The following is a 20,615-nucleotide window of genomic DNA, read 5'->3' on the forward strand; positions in this document are numbered from 1 at the left end:
ATGACTTAGCAGTACTTTATTGTGCACATTTACATGTTCTCTGAATTAGTGTATCATAGGCTCTTGAAATCATCACATTCATGTAGCAAATTCTTCAACAATAATACCCTTTTCACTTTTCACCACAATATATACAGTTAATGCTGACCTGTGGTAAAAGCAAGTTACAGCACTGCAGAAATGGATATATAAATTATACACAGAACTTGTACATGAAGAGTTAATCAAATTGCATACTGTTAAATGGGAGAAAATTACAAGAAATATGGCTAAAACTTATAATGGGAAATTCAAAATATACTTTTGGTATATAAAATCATGTACAATTAAAATTCCAGTGAAGTGCCTGTTTGTGGGGTTTTTATTTTTTGCTTGAAACTACAATGTAGTGGAACAGGTTATTGCATAACTTGCCTTGGCAGCAGTTGTAGGCTGCCAAGAACCACAGAAACTGTCCTCAAATAAGCTATTGCCTTTCTTAAATCCTTCTCTAAACCTTGTTTCTTTCTTCTCCTCGACTTGGCATCTACATGACCCTCTTTCTACTTCTATCCAGTCCTTCATATTTTCTTCTAGACTGACTCAGGCAGACTTCAGGTGACACAGTATAACCCTTACCCAGACTCTTACCCTTTTCAACTATTGCACTTTCATCCCTGCAGACATACAAATCCCTTAAGCTGCTGCAACTTCAGAACTAACTGTTGTGTCCAGGCTGGACGAGCTCGGGGGGTTAGTAGGGGAACCTTTACATTCGTAGAGGTAACACCGGTGCTGTAGGCTGAATAATAATAAGAAAATAAAACACCAAGTGAAATATTGTGTAGGGACTTTGAGAAGTGTACAAATACTGTTGGTTTTGTTAGTTCTCTAGCTTGACTCTAAATGCAAATAATGCAAGATGCTAGACTAGGTAAAGCTTTCATTGGGGTTGTCTAGACTAGGATTTAAGTATTTAGCATGTTGCCACCTAAAATCCTAGCCTTCACCAAGCTTTGGTAACTACTTAATTATGCATGTAACAGGTGAAGATCTCATGTCCTAGAACCCAAAGAGTTGATTGGTAATGAGAACTCAACATTCACTGGTATTGAACAGAAATACCCAAAATCCCGACATGGGACAGTTGCTGTGGGGGGTTGGAGCAAACTGGACAGCGCATCTGCACTCTGCAAATGACACCTCTGAACACAGAACACAAGAAAGCTCCTACCACAGAACTCTGACTCAAAACACTGCGTTGGACGAGAGTTGGCGCAACACTGTCGGTACTGGAGGTATCGCTCTCCTCGTCAGTGCTGGGTCACACAGAAACGATCCTCACTCACAAACTGCAGATCTTGGAAATTGTGGATGCTGTCCATTGAACAAGAGAAAGCACCATTAAAACTAAGTCTCATAGTTTTATTTCTCTGTGTGAAATGATCAAAAATGATGGCTCCAGTGTATGTTCTAAGTTTCCAGTTACCAGCATGGTACTGCATTGTCGTACAACTGAATTCAAGCAAGGGTTCGCTGTCGAGGTTTTATTCGTGGATATAACTAAAAAAAAAACCAAAATAAAAGTATTAGGTTATGCATGGTTAATACCAACTTAAATAATTTATAACTAAGGGGTACTTAGGCAGAACTGGGTGATGAAGTGTTTTGGGGGGGAAGGTTTTTGTAAGCTTGGGGATGTTCTCAGGCAACTCCTGAAAAACAAGAAGCAGGAGGAAAAGGGCTGATTTACTTCTGCCACTGGCAGCAACATGGCTGCTCTGAAAATGACGTGGTGCATTTAGTTCAAGAGCCAGAACAGGCACAGGATGCTTTTACATAAGTACAAAAATTCCCTGTTGAGCACTACAGAAAGCTTATTTCCTGTTCTGCAAGGTTCTCTTAGGCATTTTGTCCTCAGTAGCTCTCTACTTAAGTCACCTTACATTCCTGGCCTCTCCTGACAGTGTTCCATCTGTCTGAGCAGCATAAACGATGTGCCCATAGTTGTCATCTTCAAGGCTCTTTCCTGGTTTAAACTCACACACACATACACCTATGTTTTTATCTTGTGCCAGGAATTAAAAACCTTCCCAAAGAACTTTCTAAACCAAGGCTTCAAGCTGCCTAGTAGAGCCACCAAGCTTTCCATAAGGGCTCTATATTTTAGCCAAGATGGAGAAAAAAGTCTCATTAAAGCATAAACTATATTAAATATATTGCTATATTAAATATACTAACTTGCTCTGTAACAACCAGCACCAATCTCCTGACAGTAGCCTCTCCTGTCTGTTTACAATGGCACTGAGGCCAGAGATAATAAAGATAATGTGTTGCACTGCTTCTTAGTGCTGTGGATGGTGCACAGAGGGGTTCTGACCAAAGATCCATCTTCTGTTCCTACTTCAGGTGCTTGAGAAAAATAGAAGGGAGAGGGTGAAAGCACTTACCCCGAGGAGGTTTTTAGGCACATAGCCTTCCTTGTCGTTGAGGCGGGCCCACCACCACTCCGTTTCATTGTCATCCTTGCGCCTCAGGATAGTGATGGCATCGCCCTCGTGGAATGACAGCTCGTCATTGTTCTGGGCTTCATAATCCCACAGAGCATACACCACCCCTTTATTCATCACTCCCAGCTTCTCCTGAACTCCTGTTAACAACACCAGATGGTAAAATAGCCTCTTTTTCCCCTCTGAGATTTTTACCATTGCCACAGTGGCCCAAATATTAATCTCCTGTTAATAACATTTCATGAACAGTTTTCAGCACTTCCATGATGAAATGCTGTCAGAAATTTACATGATAAAACAAAAGCTTACAGAATAATTTAGAGAATGAGTTTTTTTTCTTTTATTATACATGCAGTGGAAACTGCTTCCTACAGCAGATACTTGAGGCTTTCAGAATTCACACAATGTCAGATCTGACAGAGCCTTGCCTTAATAAAGCTTAAATCCTCTGATGGAAATTAAAAAATTGTCTGTTCCATTGAAGTGCTTTTCTTGCAAAGTATATTTTAGTAACTAAGCACCTTCTGTAAGTTAATTACTCAAAGTGTATTTCTTTCTTTGTGTGATCTGCTAGAAATTTGTGCATCTGCAAGTTAGGAGTCTCTCTGTCAAAATACTTAACAACTCACTGTTACAGTCAAAACCTCCCTGTACAAGCATTTCCTTGAAATGAAGCCAAATTAAAACTTTAAAAATCTTAACATTTGAAGGAGCCTGTGAAGTAATTCAAAACCCAGGACTAAAACCAACATCACAGTGAAAAGGAGATTCTGGTTTTAGCACTTTGAAAGCAAAGGGACATGATGGGCCATATCATCCAGTCTGGGGCCTAAGCAGATGTTTCACACAGATCACAGGGACAAATCTGGATGAATCTTAGGAAAAAGTTGGTGTCACAGCTTACCATACAAGAACTGGGAGCACTGAATATAACCTTCTTCCATCTCCTCACACTTGTCCGCAGCAGTTTCTATATCACTTATAGTTGAAGCAAAAATAGCTGCCCCAGATTCAACCAGTAGTTTACAGAGATGAACACTATTGCAAGAAGCTGCACAATGCAAGGGTGTCCTGAAATAAAGCAAAAAAATGTCCATGTGAAAAAAGAAGCTTCCATGAATCCTGACTTTCATCTTGACACATAGAGCCTGTGTATTTTAAAAGGAAATTTTTCTTTATGTTTATGGTATGTCTATGCATTGTCTAAAACCTGTCAAACAACTCAGGTGGATTTCAGGATTTACCTGACTCCAGTAAAGCCAAGCATTATGAAACAGATGATAGCAAAACTAATAATTTTCACAGCTTACAAAGCTGCTAGGTGTAAAAGGGTATTTTCCAATACAAGGAAACCTGAAAGCTAAAACAGAGGTGAAGATTCATTCACATTCCTCTCTAAGACTTCAGGAATGCTACATCTACCCATAAGGTGAGATTCTTCAAGAACATCAACATCTGTAGTGGGATCTACAATGAAAAAACTTTAATTAAACTTTTGTAATTTCTTATTTATAGTTTAATTATTTCAGCATCTGAACAAGAAATGCAACTCTACTGTAAATCTAATTTATGGTTTAAGTGTGCTCACTTGGGAGCTGAATATGCCGTATGCATTTGAGTTCATCTCTACCTACAGTTTAGGGAGTACTCATTTGTTGGGGACAAAGGGAAGGAAATTGTTCCCAAAACAGGTCTCAGCTAAATCTTGAATGTGCCTCTAAATGGTGCTTCTCCCAGATACTAGGTTAAAAATCTTGACACTTACCACCCATCACTATCTGCTGCATTTACATTTACACCAAAATCGAGTAAGAACTTCACAATGTGGTGATGACCAGCGCACACTGCATTGTGCAAAGGTGTAATGCCTTCATCATTTGGTTTACTGGGATCATCAACCTGTTGAAAACATAAAATAGTTCAGCACTTTCTTTTTCCTGAATACTGCATAAGGTTGCCATTGTTTAAAAGCTTACCTCATATATGATTCGTTGTACCAGATCAAATTCGCCCTCCAAAGAAGCATCAAGGAGGAGAGCCAAGGGATTGAACTTCACTCTCAAACCATGGCCTGTTCTTTCTGAGTTGGGTTTCTTTAAGTTGGTACGTTTTGTCTGAGTAGAGATGAAGGTTGGAAGGCATCATTTCAGGTTGTACAAGTAGAAAAATTATTCATTTATGAATCTTGTCTTTCTTAAATGGTATTTAGAACTATGCAATCCTTTCTATTTTAGTCTCTAAGTCAAAGGCTTGATACATTACTACATTTTATGCAGTTAAAAAACAGAAAAGCAAGGCAATATATTTCAAAGCCTCTAATTAAAGATAGTAAGTACAAGGAATGAAGTACTTAAGTCAGTGTTTTAAGCACCCTCATCTTAATTGTATCTAATATAAGCTGTACATATTACTGGTGGATTATCTAAGACACTGAAAATTTGGCTTAGCCTGGAAAGCACCACACAATTAAGCCAGGGTCTGTACTTAGAGGAATCAATGCCTTGAATTAGCAGGAGCCTGTTGTAGATCAGGACTGGCAGGTCGGGAGTTTTGTTGTAGGAATGAAAAGTACAGAACATGAAGCTATTTTATGTGACATTCTAGCAGGTGTTATCAGAAGCAGCATTTTCAAGATCTGAAGCACATTTAAATGTGTTTTGAGAATATTCTGAATCCCTTACATTTGTCCTTGTCACTTGCTGGGGAAAAATAATCTATTATTAACTACAGCTTTTATAGAATGCTTTTAGTCTCTAGCTCTGTAGCATCGGTTTTCACTTATGGTCCTATATAGGAAGGCTATTTCAGTTTGGAAAATAAACCCTCCACATTATGAATAATATTAGTTGCTAGCATATCCCATTCTCCCAGAAGTATCCTGGCCCCTATGCTCATGGAAAATCATAAAAGCCTTGTGCACACTGCAGTCAAATTCTTAGAGGAATGCACAATTCCTACCTGAACCTAAAAGTGAGGATGAACCTTGACTTCAAAGAGTGAGTTATATCACAACAACAAAGAATAAAATCCATTTCTTTATGTATTTTTCAATTCCCCAAATGTGGCAGATTTTGGTAATGGCAAGTATTTAAAAGATTTTAGTGCAGCTGGTGGATGGACTTTGGAAGCAATTCAAATAATGTGACAAGCCCATTAGAAGAACATTTCTGCTAGTTGTGCTGCTGCTGAGCTAGCCCTGGTCCATCTCCTCTACAAGGGCTAAAGGAATGCAGCTTCCCCAGAACAGCTATTTCAGCTTGCCTGCAAATTAAAAAGCTTTGCACTGATAATTGTATGAAACTAACAACAAGCTATCTTTGAAGGCCTGGATGAATTAAAAAAAAAAAAAAATAAAAATAAAATTCTGCAATTCCAGAATTAGTTCTACAACAAGAACTTCAAAAAAGTTGAAAAATACATACACAACCTCCTGCTACCTGTTTGCATATTTTCCTTATTAAGCAGCTAGAGCAGTAAAGAAACTAATCCATCAGAAATCTCCATGGAACTTCCCCAGTTTTCTTTCCTTTTAATATCATGAGACTTCAAGTGCAAAGATACCTCTGAGCACAAGCTTACATTATTCCAGTTATGCTTAAGCACAAAGTTAATTCTGTACTTCACAAAGTTGTTCTTTTGCTTTGTTACTTACTGCAGGAAGTGGAGGAGGAAGTGCAGGTGGCAAAGGAGCTTCATCTTCTACTGGAGTACTGATCTCTGGTGTGGGACTGGGTGACTGCTCAGTAGAAGGAACTATAGCAAGATTGTTGTTGTTGTCTTCAGTTGTATCAGGTGTTTGATTTGTGGTTTCAGTGCTTATCAGCTCCTCGGTAGCAGGAGAAGGTAACTCATTATCATTGGCATCTGATGAAGGGGGAGGTTCATCAGGGACAGGAACTGTAGGTTGCACGGGGATTGGTTCTTCAATATTGCCATTGGTGCTGGCGTTCCCATTATCAACGTCAGCTAAGTTGCCTATGAAGTCCTGTGGATTGCTTGGCTGATAGAAAGGAGCACTTTCTATCCCTCCAGCCAGGGTATTAAAGCGCTGGTACAATAACTTTTGTATGTTTGGTCCACTCGGGCCCTCTGGCTCGGTGATGGAGCTGCGTTTCTTTAATGGCCTGGGAGCATTGGCCAATTTCCTCCTCAGAGCCTCGAGGTCAGCATCGCTCTGATACCGCAGGGGCGAGTGCACAATGGGGGTGAGCTTAGTAGGACTGAGAGGACGGGGAATGTTCTCCACGTTGCTGTTTTCACTGGGTGGTGGAGCATTTTCCAACTCTTGATCTTTTTCAGTGACCTCAGTCTGAGGCTGAGGTTGTGGCTGTGAGGGAGACTGGGCAGGCAAAGAGCCATGAAGGAATGGCAAGGGTGAGGGAGAGGCTGAACCAGACTGTAATACAGGCTTTCCATAAACTGAAGAAAAGAAAGATGGAAAACAAGAAGTGTTCTTAAATTATATAATAAAATATTTATAAATAAACTATTGCTATTTGTTTGACACTAATACAGAAAGAAAAAAAATTGTTCTGGGGACTGTCAAAACAGAAGTAAATACTTACCTGTTGGTGATGCTGATGCTTCTTACAATTATAAGCTACAAGTAGCATCTGGAACAGTTTTCCTCTTTCATGAGGAAATAAATAGTAAGAGAAGAAAAACTCTTATCTAGACACTGGTTTTTCAACTTATTTACCAAAGTATTGGTAAAGTACCCAGGCTATATTGTTCCAATTGTATCTTGTTTTAAAATTTAAAGATAAATCAATGCACACTTACTGACAGGATAATTTTGATAACCTCAAAAATATATTGAATTATTTTGCTGCTATGCTGCATACACAAAAATAACTTTCCTCACAGATTTAGACAAGTTTTCCAAAACAGTATGGGAAGTCAACTAAGCCAAACAAGTAGATCTTAATATATTTCAAAGAAAAAAAAAAAATATATATTCTACCTGCTTTTACTGACTTATTTAAAGTATTGTACACAGCTTGTTGGTAATTCTTTGGTGGTGTTGCTTGCTGAAGATACACTGAGTAGATGGAACTGGAGTTCACTGTCTGTGGCCCTTTTCTGGGAGACTGAGGTCTGGATCCTTTATCAGCGAGAAAAGGTCTGATTGCCACAGTCAAAGGCAGTTCTGGCCTGCCCTCTCCTCCTGGGAACAAGGGGGGACCAGAGGGTTGATATGTGGGGCTGGGAGGGACAGAAATTCTCTGCTGGATCTGCTGTGAAGAGCTGGGCTGGTGCACGTTGCTGGGCGGCGGGAGCGGAACCGGCCTCTGCCGATTTGCTATGCTGGTGCCAGGTCTGGGCAGGCTGCCATCCTTCCTTCTTTCTAGAGAGTTTGTAGAACCTGTTCCTAATGGAACTGGGCTTGGATAGGTCCCATAGTTCTGAGGCAACTGCTTGCTTACACCAGGAACTGTTGGTGGCACCTTCCCCAGGTCAAGACCCTGTGTAAGAACAATAAATAGCATATGCCATTTAATTAAATAAAGTACTTCTGAGCAAGAACATTCATTTTCCAACATACCCTACTAGCAATCTTGTGGGGCAGAAAAGGAGTCAACAATCTGTGCTCCTTTATCACTAGATATTATTCTGCCTGAGTTTATCTGAGGATCTCATCATACCTCAGACAAAGGCCACTGTTTAAAGGCACTTTCAGCTGACACACATTCGTATCAATTCAGAACTATTTGCATACATGCAAAACCCGATTAACTTGTTCTAGGTTCCAGATCCAGTGTCTAGTTGATCTTGACAACACATACAGTCAGTTTACGAAAACAACTTAAAGACCAAGTCCTTATTCTTTAAAGATTACAGTCTTAAAGAATTCAAAATGTACTAGCACAACTGTGAAGACAGACACAACAAGTAGTCTCACTTAAGGATGGATTTAATGACTTCTTTTGTGAGATTTTTATGAGAAAAAGAGTACATGAAAAAAGTAATAATCTATACAAAGGAAAAAACTAACAAAGATATGAATTAGAAAAACATGAAGGAGGAGGGAGAGGATTAGAAGAAGCAAAGAGATAAAAGGGGAGACTAGATACATAAAAGAACAGGAAGGAATACGAAGTACTGACGTTGAAACAAACCCACATATTTTAATGTGATAAGAACAGAAAGGAACAGAAGAAATACAAAGGTAATTTTCTTTATTACTTTTTAAATAAACAGCAGCAGGGAAATGGAGTGTGTATCTAATTGAAGTGAGTTCAGCTATGAAAGCCAAAGGTTCATAATTTCAGCAAAGCAGATCTATAAATATATCACACATGAAACCCACCAGCTTATCAGTACTTCCTAATACTGAAGTTGGCAAAGGCTGGCTGGATATAGTTCCTTGTTTTAAAGCAGTATCCATGCTCGATTCTTTCCAGTCTGTGTTGGAGATCTGAGGGGGTTTTACCACAGGGGCTGAACTCTGTTTAAGTATCGGCCAATTTCCATCATTAGCTTGAAAACAGACAAAAATACTAGATTTAAGATAATCCATACTAGCATTGCAAACAAGCAAAACAACATGTGAAATAAAAGAGCTTAGATTACAGTGGGATTAGTTTTATTCTAGAAGTGAGATAAATCATTATTAAGATTTGATTCAGAAATCAATACTGAAAGCCAAATCACTGCAATTCGAATGTGCTGCAACATTCAAATTGCACTGAAAATTTCTATAGAAAAAATATGATTTAAATTTTGGCTTGAGTGTTGCAAATTCTGCTATTAGAAGGCAAACAAATTCAGAATAAAAATCCTTGCAGAAACACTTAATCAACACAATTCTTTGGATACTATCCAGAGACACTGTCAAATTACACTAAATGTTAAGTCTATGTAAGCCCCGAGTGGACTTACTCCAAATTTAAACTATGGTTACCAGATTCATGCACCCATAACAGGATGTAAAAACTCCCTTCAACAGCAGGGTGGAACAAAAGCACACATTCCTTTGCTGGAAGTGATGGTTAACTCACCTTCTGGCTTTCCTCAACATACTCACCCGATTAGAATTGCCTCAGAGATTTAATATTAAATAAACTTATGAAATCAGCTGACAACTTTAACTCCCAGTGTCAAGACACAAGTCATAGGTTTTTACCTTAATCATATGCAAAAAATCATGCATAGCTGCACATAAACTGAGGCAACAAACCCTTAATGAAGTCCTAGACGCATTGATGTTACTTTATAAACTGCATGAGACTATTTAGTTTCAGTTCTCTAAGTAAGCAAAAGAGTTCAAGTAGCCTGAGAATTAGATATGGTTTATAGTAACTAAATAGATCCCATGTTAGATACTAAGGATTTTATTTGCCTCTACAAGATTAACCTTTAGGCATCTCTTCCTCTAAGGAGGCTGGAGATCACTCCTCCATCCCTATGGCTTGTAATTGTTGTAGCGGAGCACTTAAATCAGTAAAGGTGACATGTAACACCTTTTCACTACAGAATAGCATCTAAAATGGAGGGGGATTTGGCATGTGTGGAGATTCAATCAGATTTCTGGACCCCACAGTAATACAATATCAAATGAAAATCAGGTATTTAGAGGCCAAGTTTCTTATTTCAGTTCTAAGCCTCTAGAAAACTGAATCAGCAGGGCTATTTCTAGAATTCTCTGTCTAGTACAGTAGATAGTCTTAAAATAAGCTGCATAGGAACATTCTAATGAGAATGAATTTTCCATCAACACCCTACTTTCTATCCACAAGCCTTACTCTCTTTGTTGAGTATCTCTCAAAACAGGATTAACACATATATTTTTACACTGAGACTACAATATATAGTCCAGAAATCACTTTTCACACTTGCAAAATGCCAGGAAGTAAAGTAATGAGGCCCAGCTTTAATACTGGCATTATCCAAGAGCTGAAAACGTTGTGGGTTTTGTTATTGTTTTAAATCAACTGGTTATCAAAAGTGAGACCAAAAAGGTGTCTAAACACTTAGGCCTCACATAAAGGCAAATTTTCCAACTATGCACTGAATTAATGCTTACTGTACAAAATACACAAGACATTTGTACCTCCAGTAAGGTTACAGTTAAGTAAAACCTTTGTCTTGAAGATCAGTGAAAGGTGTTACAATTGATTCATGCTGAACATGAAAGCATCTGGATCTGTAAGTTTAGTTATGAGGAAAGCACTTACAGAAACAACAGCAACAGACATGGCAAATTTAAACATCTTACCTGCAAATTCAATACTTCTTTATTAGAAAGACAGATACATAAAAACTTATTGTAATCAGCATGTTTACACCCAGATTCTGAGGTAGCAGACTGCAAGTAAATTGAGACTCTCTCTCTTCTCTCTGACCTACACTGTGAGGGTGGGGAGTCAGTAACACAAGTTGTCCAGAGAAGCTGTGGATGCCCCATCCCTGGAGGTGGTGTTCAAGGCCAGTCTGGATGAGGCTTTGAGCAGCCTGGTCTAGGGGGGTATGATGCCAAAACCCTCCTGACAAGGCCACCCTAGCTCCTGCTCTCAGCTGCCCCACAGCTAACTGGCTCCATCTTCCCCTCCAAATGCACCCTCTTGCCTGTGCCTGTAAATATAACACCCAGTGTATTTCAGGTCTCACCAGGACATTGTGTATTTACATAAATAAGACAGTGACACACAGACACAAAAGGTTTTGTGCATTTTCTCTGACTTTACCTAAAATTTTGTAGTTCTGGATCCAGGTACTTACTACAGCAACTGAAGCACACTCCAAGTCCAATGGAAGGACGCAAGACTCTGGATATTGACTTGGACAGAGTGAGCTTTTATCCCAGCTCTGGGGTCAGTGCAACACAGAAACTTGAAGTTTCCCACAAAGAAACTCAAAGTAAGCCTGTATTTTATACATATATCCAATCCAAAATATTCTAAAACATACTTTAGTGATTACTGGAAATTTCTAACATTTAGAAAATTTTGAAATTTTTCAGAGAAGAAAACTCATCCCTGGTATACTGCTCCAGTACTCCTGGGATGAATTTGCTGCAAATCTGTTTCCTTCAAAGATGAAAAGCAACTTCTCAACCAATTTACATTTCAACAGCATCTTCTACACACCAGATCACAACACAAGTTCTAAAGATGCTGTTTAATATGCATCTGTGTGCAAGAGCTCAGATGACCATATTAAAAACTGAGTTCTTAGCTAGCCAGAGATCTTCTACGGACTCACAGTGCTGGGTGTCAAACAGAGTAGGTGCCAGGCGGATGACATTGTGAACAGCAGACTGAAGAGAAGTGGGAGGTGACAGAATAGGATCCACTATTATGTCTAAATCAGAAACCTTCCAGGTGTCTGGAGATTTTTTCACACACCCACAGTCTGTCTCTACCGGATGCACCAAGGCAGAACCAGTTACACAGAAAAAGAAAGAAAAAAGTGGTGGAAAAATTATAACAATGACAATGGAGAACATTAGAACAGGAACACTTAGATAATGAGAAATAAAAGCATGACAGTTGAAACAAATTCTCAATTTCCTTTCTTCCTGGGAGCATATACGGTTCTCCTTACATAAATCTATTTTACAGAATCTTATTCAAGTACCTCCAAAATAACAAATACAAAGTCAGTCCTAAGGCAGAATAATTACTTTTATAATATTAAAAGTCCTGAGGTAGGTCTAGAAGTGAGTATATATATTTTGGGAGGTTGATATTGCAAAATTGTGGGTTTTAGTTGGTAAACTTAAAAGTTAGGAACTGTCCTTTTCTATATGTGGAAGAAGGATCCATGAATCTAAAAACAAAATCTGTACCTTCACCCACAATTAAGTCATTCCATATTCTTGAGACTTTTCCATAAAACCACGGTGATGGGGTTTGTACAGATTTTTGAATACTTTAAGCTGATAAAGGTATTATTGCTAAATCACTACTATCAATGGGAAAAATTGGAGTCTTTTTTTTAAGTTCTGTTTGGCCAGTTTTACTTCCTGACCTTGAAGGGTTTTTTTCTTTGGTTGCAGGGGGTTGGAATTTCTGACATTCTTTCCTACAGAGATGTTCAGATTGCCTTCTCTCCCTCTCTTCCTCCCTATCTGGAAAGCATGATGTGAATTTTGCTGGAATATTCAGTTTTAAGTACTTGAATGAATGTGAATGTTGCAGCAGCGTTGGTCTCCTAGTCATGTCTTATCGATACCCTTTTTGATCTTTCCTAGAAGACCAGGTAAAATAAGTTCTGTGGTTAGACCAATGGGATCAGGCATTTTTATTCATACTATGTATATTTTCCTACCTTATAATTTCTTAAGAATTCTGACTTTTCTAAGGTATGAGCAGACAGGTGAGATTTGCTAGAATTTAGAACTTAAGACACAAATGTGACCTGCTTCCTTCAGTCTCCAACACAAATTAAATAATAATTCTATTAAAAAAAACTTTAGATGGGATTATTAATGATAGGAGCCAATTTTGGACACAAAGTTCTAGGGAGTTCTGGAGAGGCAGCTTCTTCACTAAATATGCAGAAAAATGTAAACAATATCAATGTTATGGTTATTCCATTTCAGAAATGCTTCAAGGACCACAAATTCCCACATCTCAGATGGAGCAAAAACCTCTCATAGTTTTATTCTATTTTCCTATTTAGTCTTCTTCTGAGAAGTATTATTATTATTTACTCACTAACTTTGTTTTACTTGACAAAAAGCAACATACTGTAAATAGTTATTTATAATACAGTTTTTCACAAAGTTGATTTCATTATTATATTCAAACACACAAACTAATTGAAAAAGCTATTAAAGACACAAAATAGAATCGTGAAGAAAACATACTCCTTTTAGGGATCTCCCAGTCAGTAAAATTTCAAAGAAAACACTCAATTTCCTAAGAAAAAACTATGGAAAGAAGCAAAAATACCACAGATCAAATGACTGATGTCCAATTCCTGGAACAGTATTAACATATCTGAAACTTGCCTCCTCCCCTACGCCAATTATGCCAACACTAGGTCTCTTAAGATTACTCTTTTTCTTTATTGCCCCTTTTCAAACCATATGTATTAATAAACATCACACAAGTACTTACCAGATTTTGATCTTCCATGCGTTGAGTTAGGAGCAATGGTGAGAGACTGTGGCTTAACTGGATCTACTGGTACAGTGTAAGTGCCAGCACTGGGAACTTGGATGTAAGGTCCTACTGCTGCCACCCTTCCTGAGGCACTCAGGGATGACTGGGGCGATGAAGTTCCATTAATACGATTCAACTGAAAACGATCAGAAAAACTGAAACGTCAATGTCCATTTAATCCAGGCCTTTCTGCATGAACAGGGAGATCTAAACTTAATTATCTAGAACCATGCACTGTAGCTAGGACACCTTAATAATTAAGTTATCATACCCTATGTCTCTACAAAAAGAGAAAAAAAAATAGCAGAAAGCACAAATTTTATTCTTTAAAATCAACACCTCAAAAATTAAATTTCTTAGTCACAGCACATACATCTCTGTGTCTTTCACTGTGCCTTTCTCAAGCAAATGGTCCAAAATGAGCTCTTAAATGATCAAATATGCATGTGTTGGGGTTTTTTTTTAAGCAATATCTCCAGCTAGTAATACATATGGAAATCCAGAATTCATCTCTTAAAATCTTTTTGAAGCTCCAGACAACTACTAAGTCTAACTTTATCAAGCTGTTTATATTTTTATCCATTTTCCATGCTGGAAAGTATTCTATAAAACCTATTTTTTTAATGCATTCATGCTTTTAAATGCATAGCACACAGTCATACTTTCCTTTCTAGAAATAGAAACTTTTCTGATTTCTTAATATAGTATTGTCTGTACCATAAAGAAAAATAAAACTAAACATATTTTGTCTTACAGTTTTTGGGTATCTATGAAAAACCTTAAAATAGTTTTAAGAGACTTCTTATTTTTATCATAGGTAACTGTATTACTTGAGTGGGAAAAAGTGAGATTCTATGTAGTTTTTATAGGCCCTTGATAAACTGAAGTGTGGCCCTTTTAACAGTTTATCTTACAGGAATGTTTTCTTTTTGACGTGCCTCAACTTTTTTCTTGTACAGACGTTCGCGCAGCTCATTGATTCGCTTGTCCATCATGGCCACCTCCATATTGCGTTTGTTTAGGAGTTCTTTCTGCTGCTGGAGCTTGGAGTTCTGCTCCTGGTTAAGCCTGTTACGGATCTTCAAAAACAAAAAAATGAAAAAAAAAAAATAAAGCCCCACTTGTCAGAACAGTTCTCATTCTGTCTCTTGGCAAGTTGGTTTTTAATGCAGCATTTAAAAAAACCCAAAGGAATTTGGATCAACAACTTGTTCTGGTGTCTCTAATTTACCCTTCCACACATCCTGTCAAATTAGCATTTGCAATCATGAACAACACTTAGAAGGAAACTGTGAAAAAATATCTTAAAAAACCATAGTGGAAGCCTATTAAATACATACAGACTGCATCCCATTTATAGAAAATGGATTGAGAAATTAAAAAGACATTTCAGCAAACTCTACTGTGAAGAACAAAATCACAGAAAATGTTTGTTTAAAGTTATGCTTGCCCAAGACAGTTTGTCTATCACCAAAACTAAGTGATACAAAACTTGTAACAGAAAAGATGCTATTGATTCTGTTTCCAGTTCCACATGAGACTTCATGATGTCTGGAAGGTGGTTAACTGAATTGCTAGTGCAGGGACTGGGCACAGATTTTGCTCTCTGCATTGGGATTAAATTGAAACCTTCACAGCAGTTTTCCAGCAGATTATGAGGTGGATTACCTTTATGGTTTAAATCAACCATGGCACTCTTTATAATTATTTCTCTTGCTTTGCCACTGGCATTTTTTCACACCTTCAATAACTCAGACATTGTCTCAGTGCTCCGATTTTCATGGTAACGTTACAAGCAAAAAACACCCGAGGCAAATTTAAGTCTTGATAAACACATATGGGATCATTGCAAAGCACAAGAGAAAAATCTTCATCTATTGAGCGTCTTTCCACTTAGAAATACTCAAAGGCAGATATGCCTTTTATAAATGGGGAAGGAGTAAAAAGAGAAAAAAATGGCACTTATTCCTTATGCATGAAAACAGGATTGATTCATTTCTATGCTGGATTTTCTTATCTAAATAAATGAGACTAATTTTGAAATTTGAAGTAATTTAAAAATATTTAATATATTAGAGCTGTTATCTTGATCACAATAAAGCACATGAGTAAATAAAAACCTTCAAAATCCTGATACATTAGCACACAATTTGACAAAAATTTTCTGTAAACTGGATACTTAACTACTCATGTGAAAATTACACTCTAGATATAATAAACAGATATAATAAATAGACAATAGTGAGGCAGGGAATACTGTGTAAATATACTGCACCTATGTTGCACTATCTAGCACAGGGAATACAGTGCAGCTCACATTTTTGATTACTCTATTAAAATGTGTTATTTAATTCCTATGTATTTTGTTTATTCACACCAGAAAATATAGCTATATTTTTACACTATACTATTAAAACTACAGTTATGTTTCAAAGTTGAGATGACATCTAAGAGAGCTTCCTATACACAGATCTGTGAAAAATAGAGAAGTACCAAAATCAGTTTTGCAAAAAATTTTTGAGAGATTAAAACAAGTAATAAATTATGTGGACTTTCAGTATTTCGGTATTAGGTACTGAGAAACACCCTTCAAAACATTTGCACACTTTGTATCATTATGTGTACAAGAAACAAAACAGTTTTAAAAGCTAATGAAGCTCTTTCTGAGAAAAGGTTGTATGCTAGCTACCTCACACACTAATAGCATTCCAAATACCACTTTTATGAAGTGTAGCACAACCAAATTTCCACTCACAAGAGAAGTAATAAAACTTTTAAAATCTACAGTTGTAATTCAAATAGCATCTTTGTGTTACTTACCTGTAGCTCTTGATACAACTTCTTTAATTCTACTGCTGCAGGCCCTGTCATTTGTCCATTGTAAGACTGAAACCCATTCAGTTTCCCTTTCCTTAAATCATCCAGTTGCTGAGTGAGTTGATCCACTTTTAACACTGCAGCCTGCAGCTCCTGCTGCTTTTCCTGGAACATGGCACTTATATGCTCAATTTCAGTAGCTAAAATTAACAAGATAAAAATAACAAAAAAACAATTAAATAAAGTAGAAGTTGTTGATTTTTAAATTCTACAAGTACTAATAAACACACCACACTAGCTTTACATCTAAAATACACATAAAAAAAATTTGTATTGCAAATTTGCTAACAGTCCTATTTCCTAACAGTTAGAGAACAGACTTACTCTGACTTTATGTTAGACTACATAAAAATAAGAGAAAGTTGTCGCACACAAATTTGATGGAAACACAGAACCTCTATAAAATGAAAAACATTGTACCAGAAAACCTGCTTCAATACTATACTGACTTACAATATAGCATTATTTGCTGGTCATGCAGTGAACAGTAATTAAATAAATTAAGAATTGCACATACACAAATTGCCATTCATCATCTTGCTGTAGTCCACTTGTCCCCTCATGGCACGGATTTTTTTCAGCTTTGTCTCTTGGGTTTCAACACGTTCTTTAAGTTTTTGAAGCTTTTCACTCTCAGAAACAGACTGCTGCTGGCGACGCTCTTGCTGCTTCAGGTATCTCAAACGTTGTTCCTGCAAAAGGAGATTTTAAACAAGAGATGTCTACTACCCATTTATTTAAAAATACCCCAACACATTAACTTAGAAAACCCTATCATTTTGATCAGGTTTTCTACTTCCACAAATCAGAAAATGTTGTATTTCGATGAAACATATACCAATCCTAGAAAAAAACTCTTTAACATCAATTAACAAATCTATTTAAGAGCAGAGGTTCAAGCTTTTTCTAGACAAAAAATATCATATTTACATAGATATGCAAATACAGCCCTAGTCTGAACATTCATTCAAATACATATGTGATGATTCCTCTGGCATTTGTTTTCTGCCACTATTAACAGTTTTCGTGCTGTTGGCAAAATAAATTTCCAGCGCTGCTACCCAGATTCCCAAAGATGACAAAGTATGTCCAACAGACCATTTTAAACAAGACAATCTGCTGTAAGAAAATGTTCCAGTTCTAAATAAAAGTTCTTCTGCTGGGCACACAAGGAAAAAAAAAATTTGGTATTACTTCCATCAAGAAAGAGCAACAGAATCAGTAGATTGACTGCTAGGTAATCCAAGCATCAAAGGCATGCTGTATAATATTGCAAACAACATCAACTATAATGTCAAAACCATTAAACTTCCTCCCCACTCTGCAAACATATGTAGGTTCTTTTGTCTCTGAGACTTGGAAATGCAATACATAAATTTTTATGAATTTGGCATATTCTCACCTCACTCCACCACAACTGTACTGGAGTGAACGAGCCACTAAAGATGAGCATGGAGTCAAACCTGTTCTGTCACAGATCATGAAGGGGACCACACAAAAGACAAACAAACCCTAGCAATATTTTTATAAAGACACATGACATAGGTTTCTCTAGCAGTATTTATGCCAAAAGACTCTGTATTGCTTAGGCTAAAATGTTTCTGATAAACTGATTAACTGAAAAATGATTAACTGAAATGACTTAGTGTGTTTTTCTCTATCCATGAAACTTATGCTTGCATATATTGAAAAAAATTGGTCTGTATATAATTATTACCTTAGCAACCAACATTTGCTGTTGGTTTTCAATCTGTTGCTGTTGTCGGGCAGCCATATCTTGCAGTTCAGAAAGAGTGAGCTCGACACGTGGATTGCCAACCTGCAGAACAGAAAATGTTCCATGAATGTGTTGATGTGTATCAGGGCATTCTGACCAGAAAACCTAAACCCTCACTCTTCAAAGGCTCCTCCCAAGTCCTCAGAGAAAAAGGAATGATGGGCATCTGTGAAAGAGTGAGGAACATCAGAGCAGAAAAAGAAGGGACACAAACGATGCAGAGAGGCAGAAAAAGCAAAAAGTGGAAAAGATGAGAACACTAAGAGACAAAACAAACAAGAAGAGAAAAAAGAACCCTTATCCTACATTTAACTCCTCTCTGTTCAGGTATTTGGTAGCACTGGCACACAGTCCTGGTAAGGCACACATGATAACACACATGGCAGGTATTTAGGCAGTAGGAGAATCTGAAGCTGCTTTCCTACCCTAAGATTTTCAGCATAACTGTCTTGGCAGTTTCAACTGCTGGTTCATGTTATTTATTCAGCACAGGACAAAACCACTAAGAACCTTAGATAGAGTGTCACTAAGCTCACATTCAAAGATGGTGAAAATTCTGATATATTGGGGCCATTTAGGGTAAGGATCTGTGAAAAACAGTCTGTACAACTGAAGAAAAATAAAGCTGTTCCCCTTCAGATAAGTAAGTGGCTATTACTTTGAACAAAATGCAAAGTATTAGCAAGGTTTTCTCACTCTCTCTTTTGCATTTCAAAACTAACACAAGCTACAAAATTAGGATAGAGACGAAATTATGAAAATTCTTTAAAATCATACCATGTGTGTGACCAAATCTCATGTGTTTTAAAAAAATGAACGTATTGCTTCAGCATATTCATAGTTCTATCAACAAGTATGATTTACATTTATACACTAAATTACTTCAATCACAATTTTTTGTATGCAATCTCAAGAAAGAGAGTGCAATGTATCAAGAAAAAAATCCAGAAGCTGACACTTGCTACTCAGAAAACCAAAACTCATAACCTTAGAATTGCAGGTTTAACCACAACTTCAAAATTTCCACAGAAAGAAAATACTAGTCTTTGAAAAATTATGAAAAGAATAGCCAACATCTGTTTCAAAGTATTTACACGTAATTCAGTTAATTTTATTGGATCAATGTAAAAGCTGGACTACTTCACTCTAATAATTCAGTAAACAATGTAATTTTTTCACCAAATCATATGGCTACACTATTAGTAAACCAAATAAAAGCTTTTATTTCTTTTGCTATTATAAAAACTATTACTAAACAAAATAAAAACATCACTTGCTACCCACAATACAGTCAATACTGCTGAAAAATAGAAGATAATTAAGTACTTTGGATATATTGATAAATAATACTGTTTCAAATGCTTATAAAATGGAATGAGGTTTGAACATTTTACAGACATACAGAAAAAAAATACCCAAACCAAAACAAGCCCCCAGTGCCCAAAATCACACATCAGATTATGGAACTGATCACACCTGATCCCATTGGAAAACTGATTTAACTTCTCTACTTTTCTGGACCCATCCTACTAATGCCCAGCGATGTATACCTCCTGCAGTACTTGTACTTTACTCCCAGAAACATCTTTTTGACATCACTTTATCTCAGGCACTTTGAATGGCTTTTTTCATATTTCTACATCAAATTCCTGCATATGTATTAGTTCTCCAACCAATGGACAATACAGAACTTTAAACTTCATTTAGGAAAGGAAGATACAATTTGTTTTAAAGTAACTGAATTCTTTTGTTTTCTACCTGAATTAATATTTCATGTTGCTGCATATAATTCTTCAAGGAAGATGAACACCTCAAGGTCAATCATTAAAATGAGCCAGATTTGGATCACTAACTTTTAAGACTGCTCCATCTCGGATACATGATATAGACATGTCAGCTAAAATGTTTAGATAAAATTATTGTCCCTGTTTGAACATTTCCCACTGAGTAAGTTATGAAGTGAAATTATCACGCTTACTGGAAATGACAACAGAAATTCCTCTTACTAGTGAACATTAATGAAAAGATTTTATAGTAGAGAAGTAATTAAAAGAGGTGAAGTCCACTCAAGATACTAATTTGCTATTTCAACACAGGAAAAAAAAATAGAACTTACTAGTGTATACTTTTATTATTAGCATGACTTATGCAGAGAAGAATCCTCCCCAATATTCTTTCAGGGCAAGTAACTTGCATGCACTTGTGGCCACCGAGAGAGACATTTTATTATTAATTACTCACTGAAAGGCACTAATTGGCTAAGAAAGTAAGGAAGCTTCTTCAAGTGCCATTCACAATCCAAAATGTGCTTTCTTGAGACAAGAAAAAGCAGAAAACCAGATGCTGCTCCCAAAACACATT

At 37.0% G+C, this 20,615-nt stretch overlaps 1 protein-coding gene across 4 annotated transcripts in view; it reads right to left on the bottom strand.

Annotated features, from left to right (window-relative positions):
- Position 1: 1 nt before the first annotated feature.
- PPP1R13B (protein phosphatase 1 regulatory subunit 13B) overlaps positions 2 to 20,615 on the bottom strand; it is a 68,614-nt gene continuing 48,000 nt past the window's right edge. The window contains exons 5-18 of one of the 4 annotated variants that reach the window (XM_056493034.1): positions 18,195 to 18,296; positions 16,995 to 17,169; positions 16,421 to 16,617; positions 14,539 to 14,679; positions 13,556 to 13,736; positions 11,694 to 11,849; positions 8,800 to 8,969; positions 7,453 to 7,954; positions 6,142 to 6,908; positions 4,466 to 4,603; positions 4,255 to 4,388; positions 3,394 to 3,560; positions 2,430 to 2,629; positions 2 to 1,542 (exon numbers count right to left, since the gene is read on the bottom strand). In XM_056493034.1, coding sequence (XP_056349009.1) covers positions 1,501 to 1,542; positions 2,430 to 2,629; positions 3,394 to 3,560; positions 4,255 to 4,388; positions 4,466 to 4,603; positions 6,142 to 6,908; positions 7,453 to 7,954; positions 8,800 to 8,969; positions 11,694 to 11,849; positions 13,556 to 13,736; positions 14,539 to 14,679; positions 16,421 to 16,617; positions 16,995 to 17,169; positions 18,195 to 18,296 — 3,072 coding nt within the window. In that variant the 3' untranslated portion in view covers positions 2 to 1,500. Of the gene's footprint in view, positions 1,543 to 2,429; positions 2,630 to 3,393; positions 3,561 to 4,254; positions 4,389 to 4,465; positions 4,604 to 6,141; positions 6,909 to 7,452; positions 7,955 to 8,799; positions 8,970 to 11,693; positions 11,850 to 13,555; positions 13,737 to 14,514; positions 14,680 to 16,420; positions 16,618 to 16,994; positions 17,170 to 18,194; positions 18,297 to 20,615 lie in introns of all 4 variants that reach the window. The other 3 variants (XM_056493033.1, XM_056493036.1, XM_056493035.1) reach the window with 3 other exon arrangements.

The sequence above is a fragment of the Oenanthe melanoleuca genome, chromosome 5 (genome assembly GCF_029582105.1).
Source record: "Oenanthe melanoleuca isolate GR-GAL-2019-014 chromosome 5, OMel1.0, whole genome shotgun sequence".
Lineage (NCBI taxonomy): Eukaryota > Metazoa > Chordata > Aves > Passeriformes > Muscicapidae > Oenanthe > Oenanthe melanoleuca.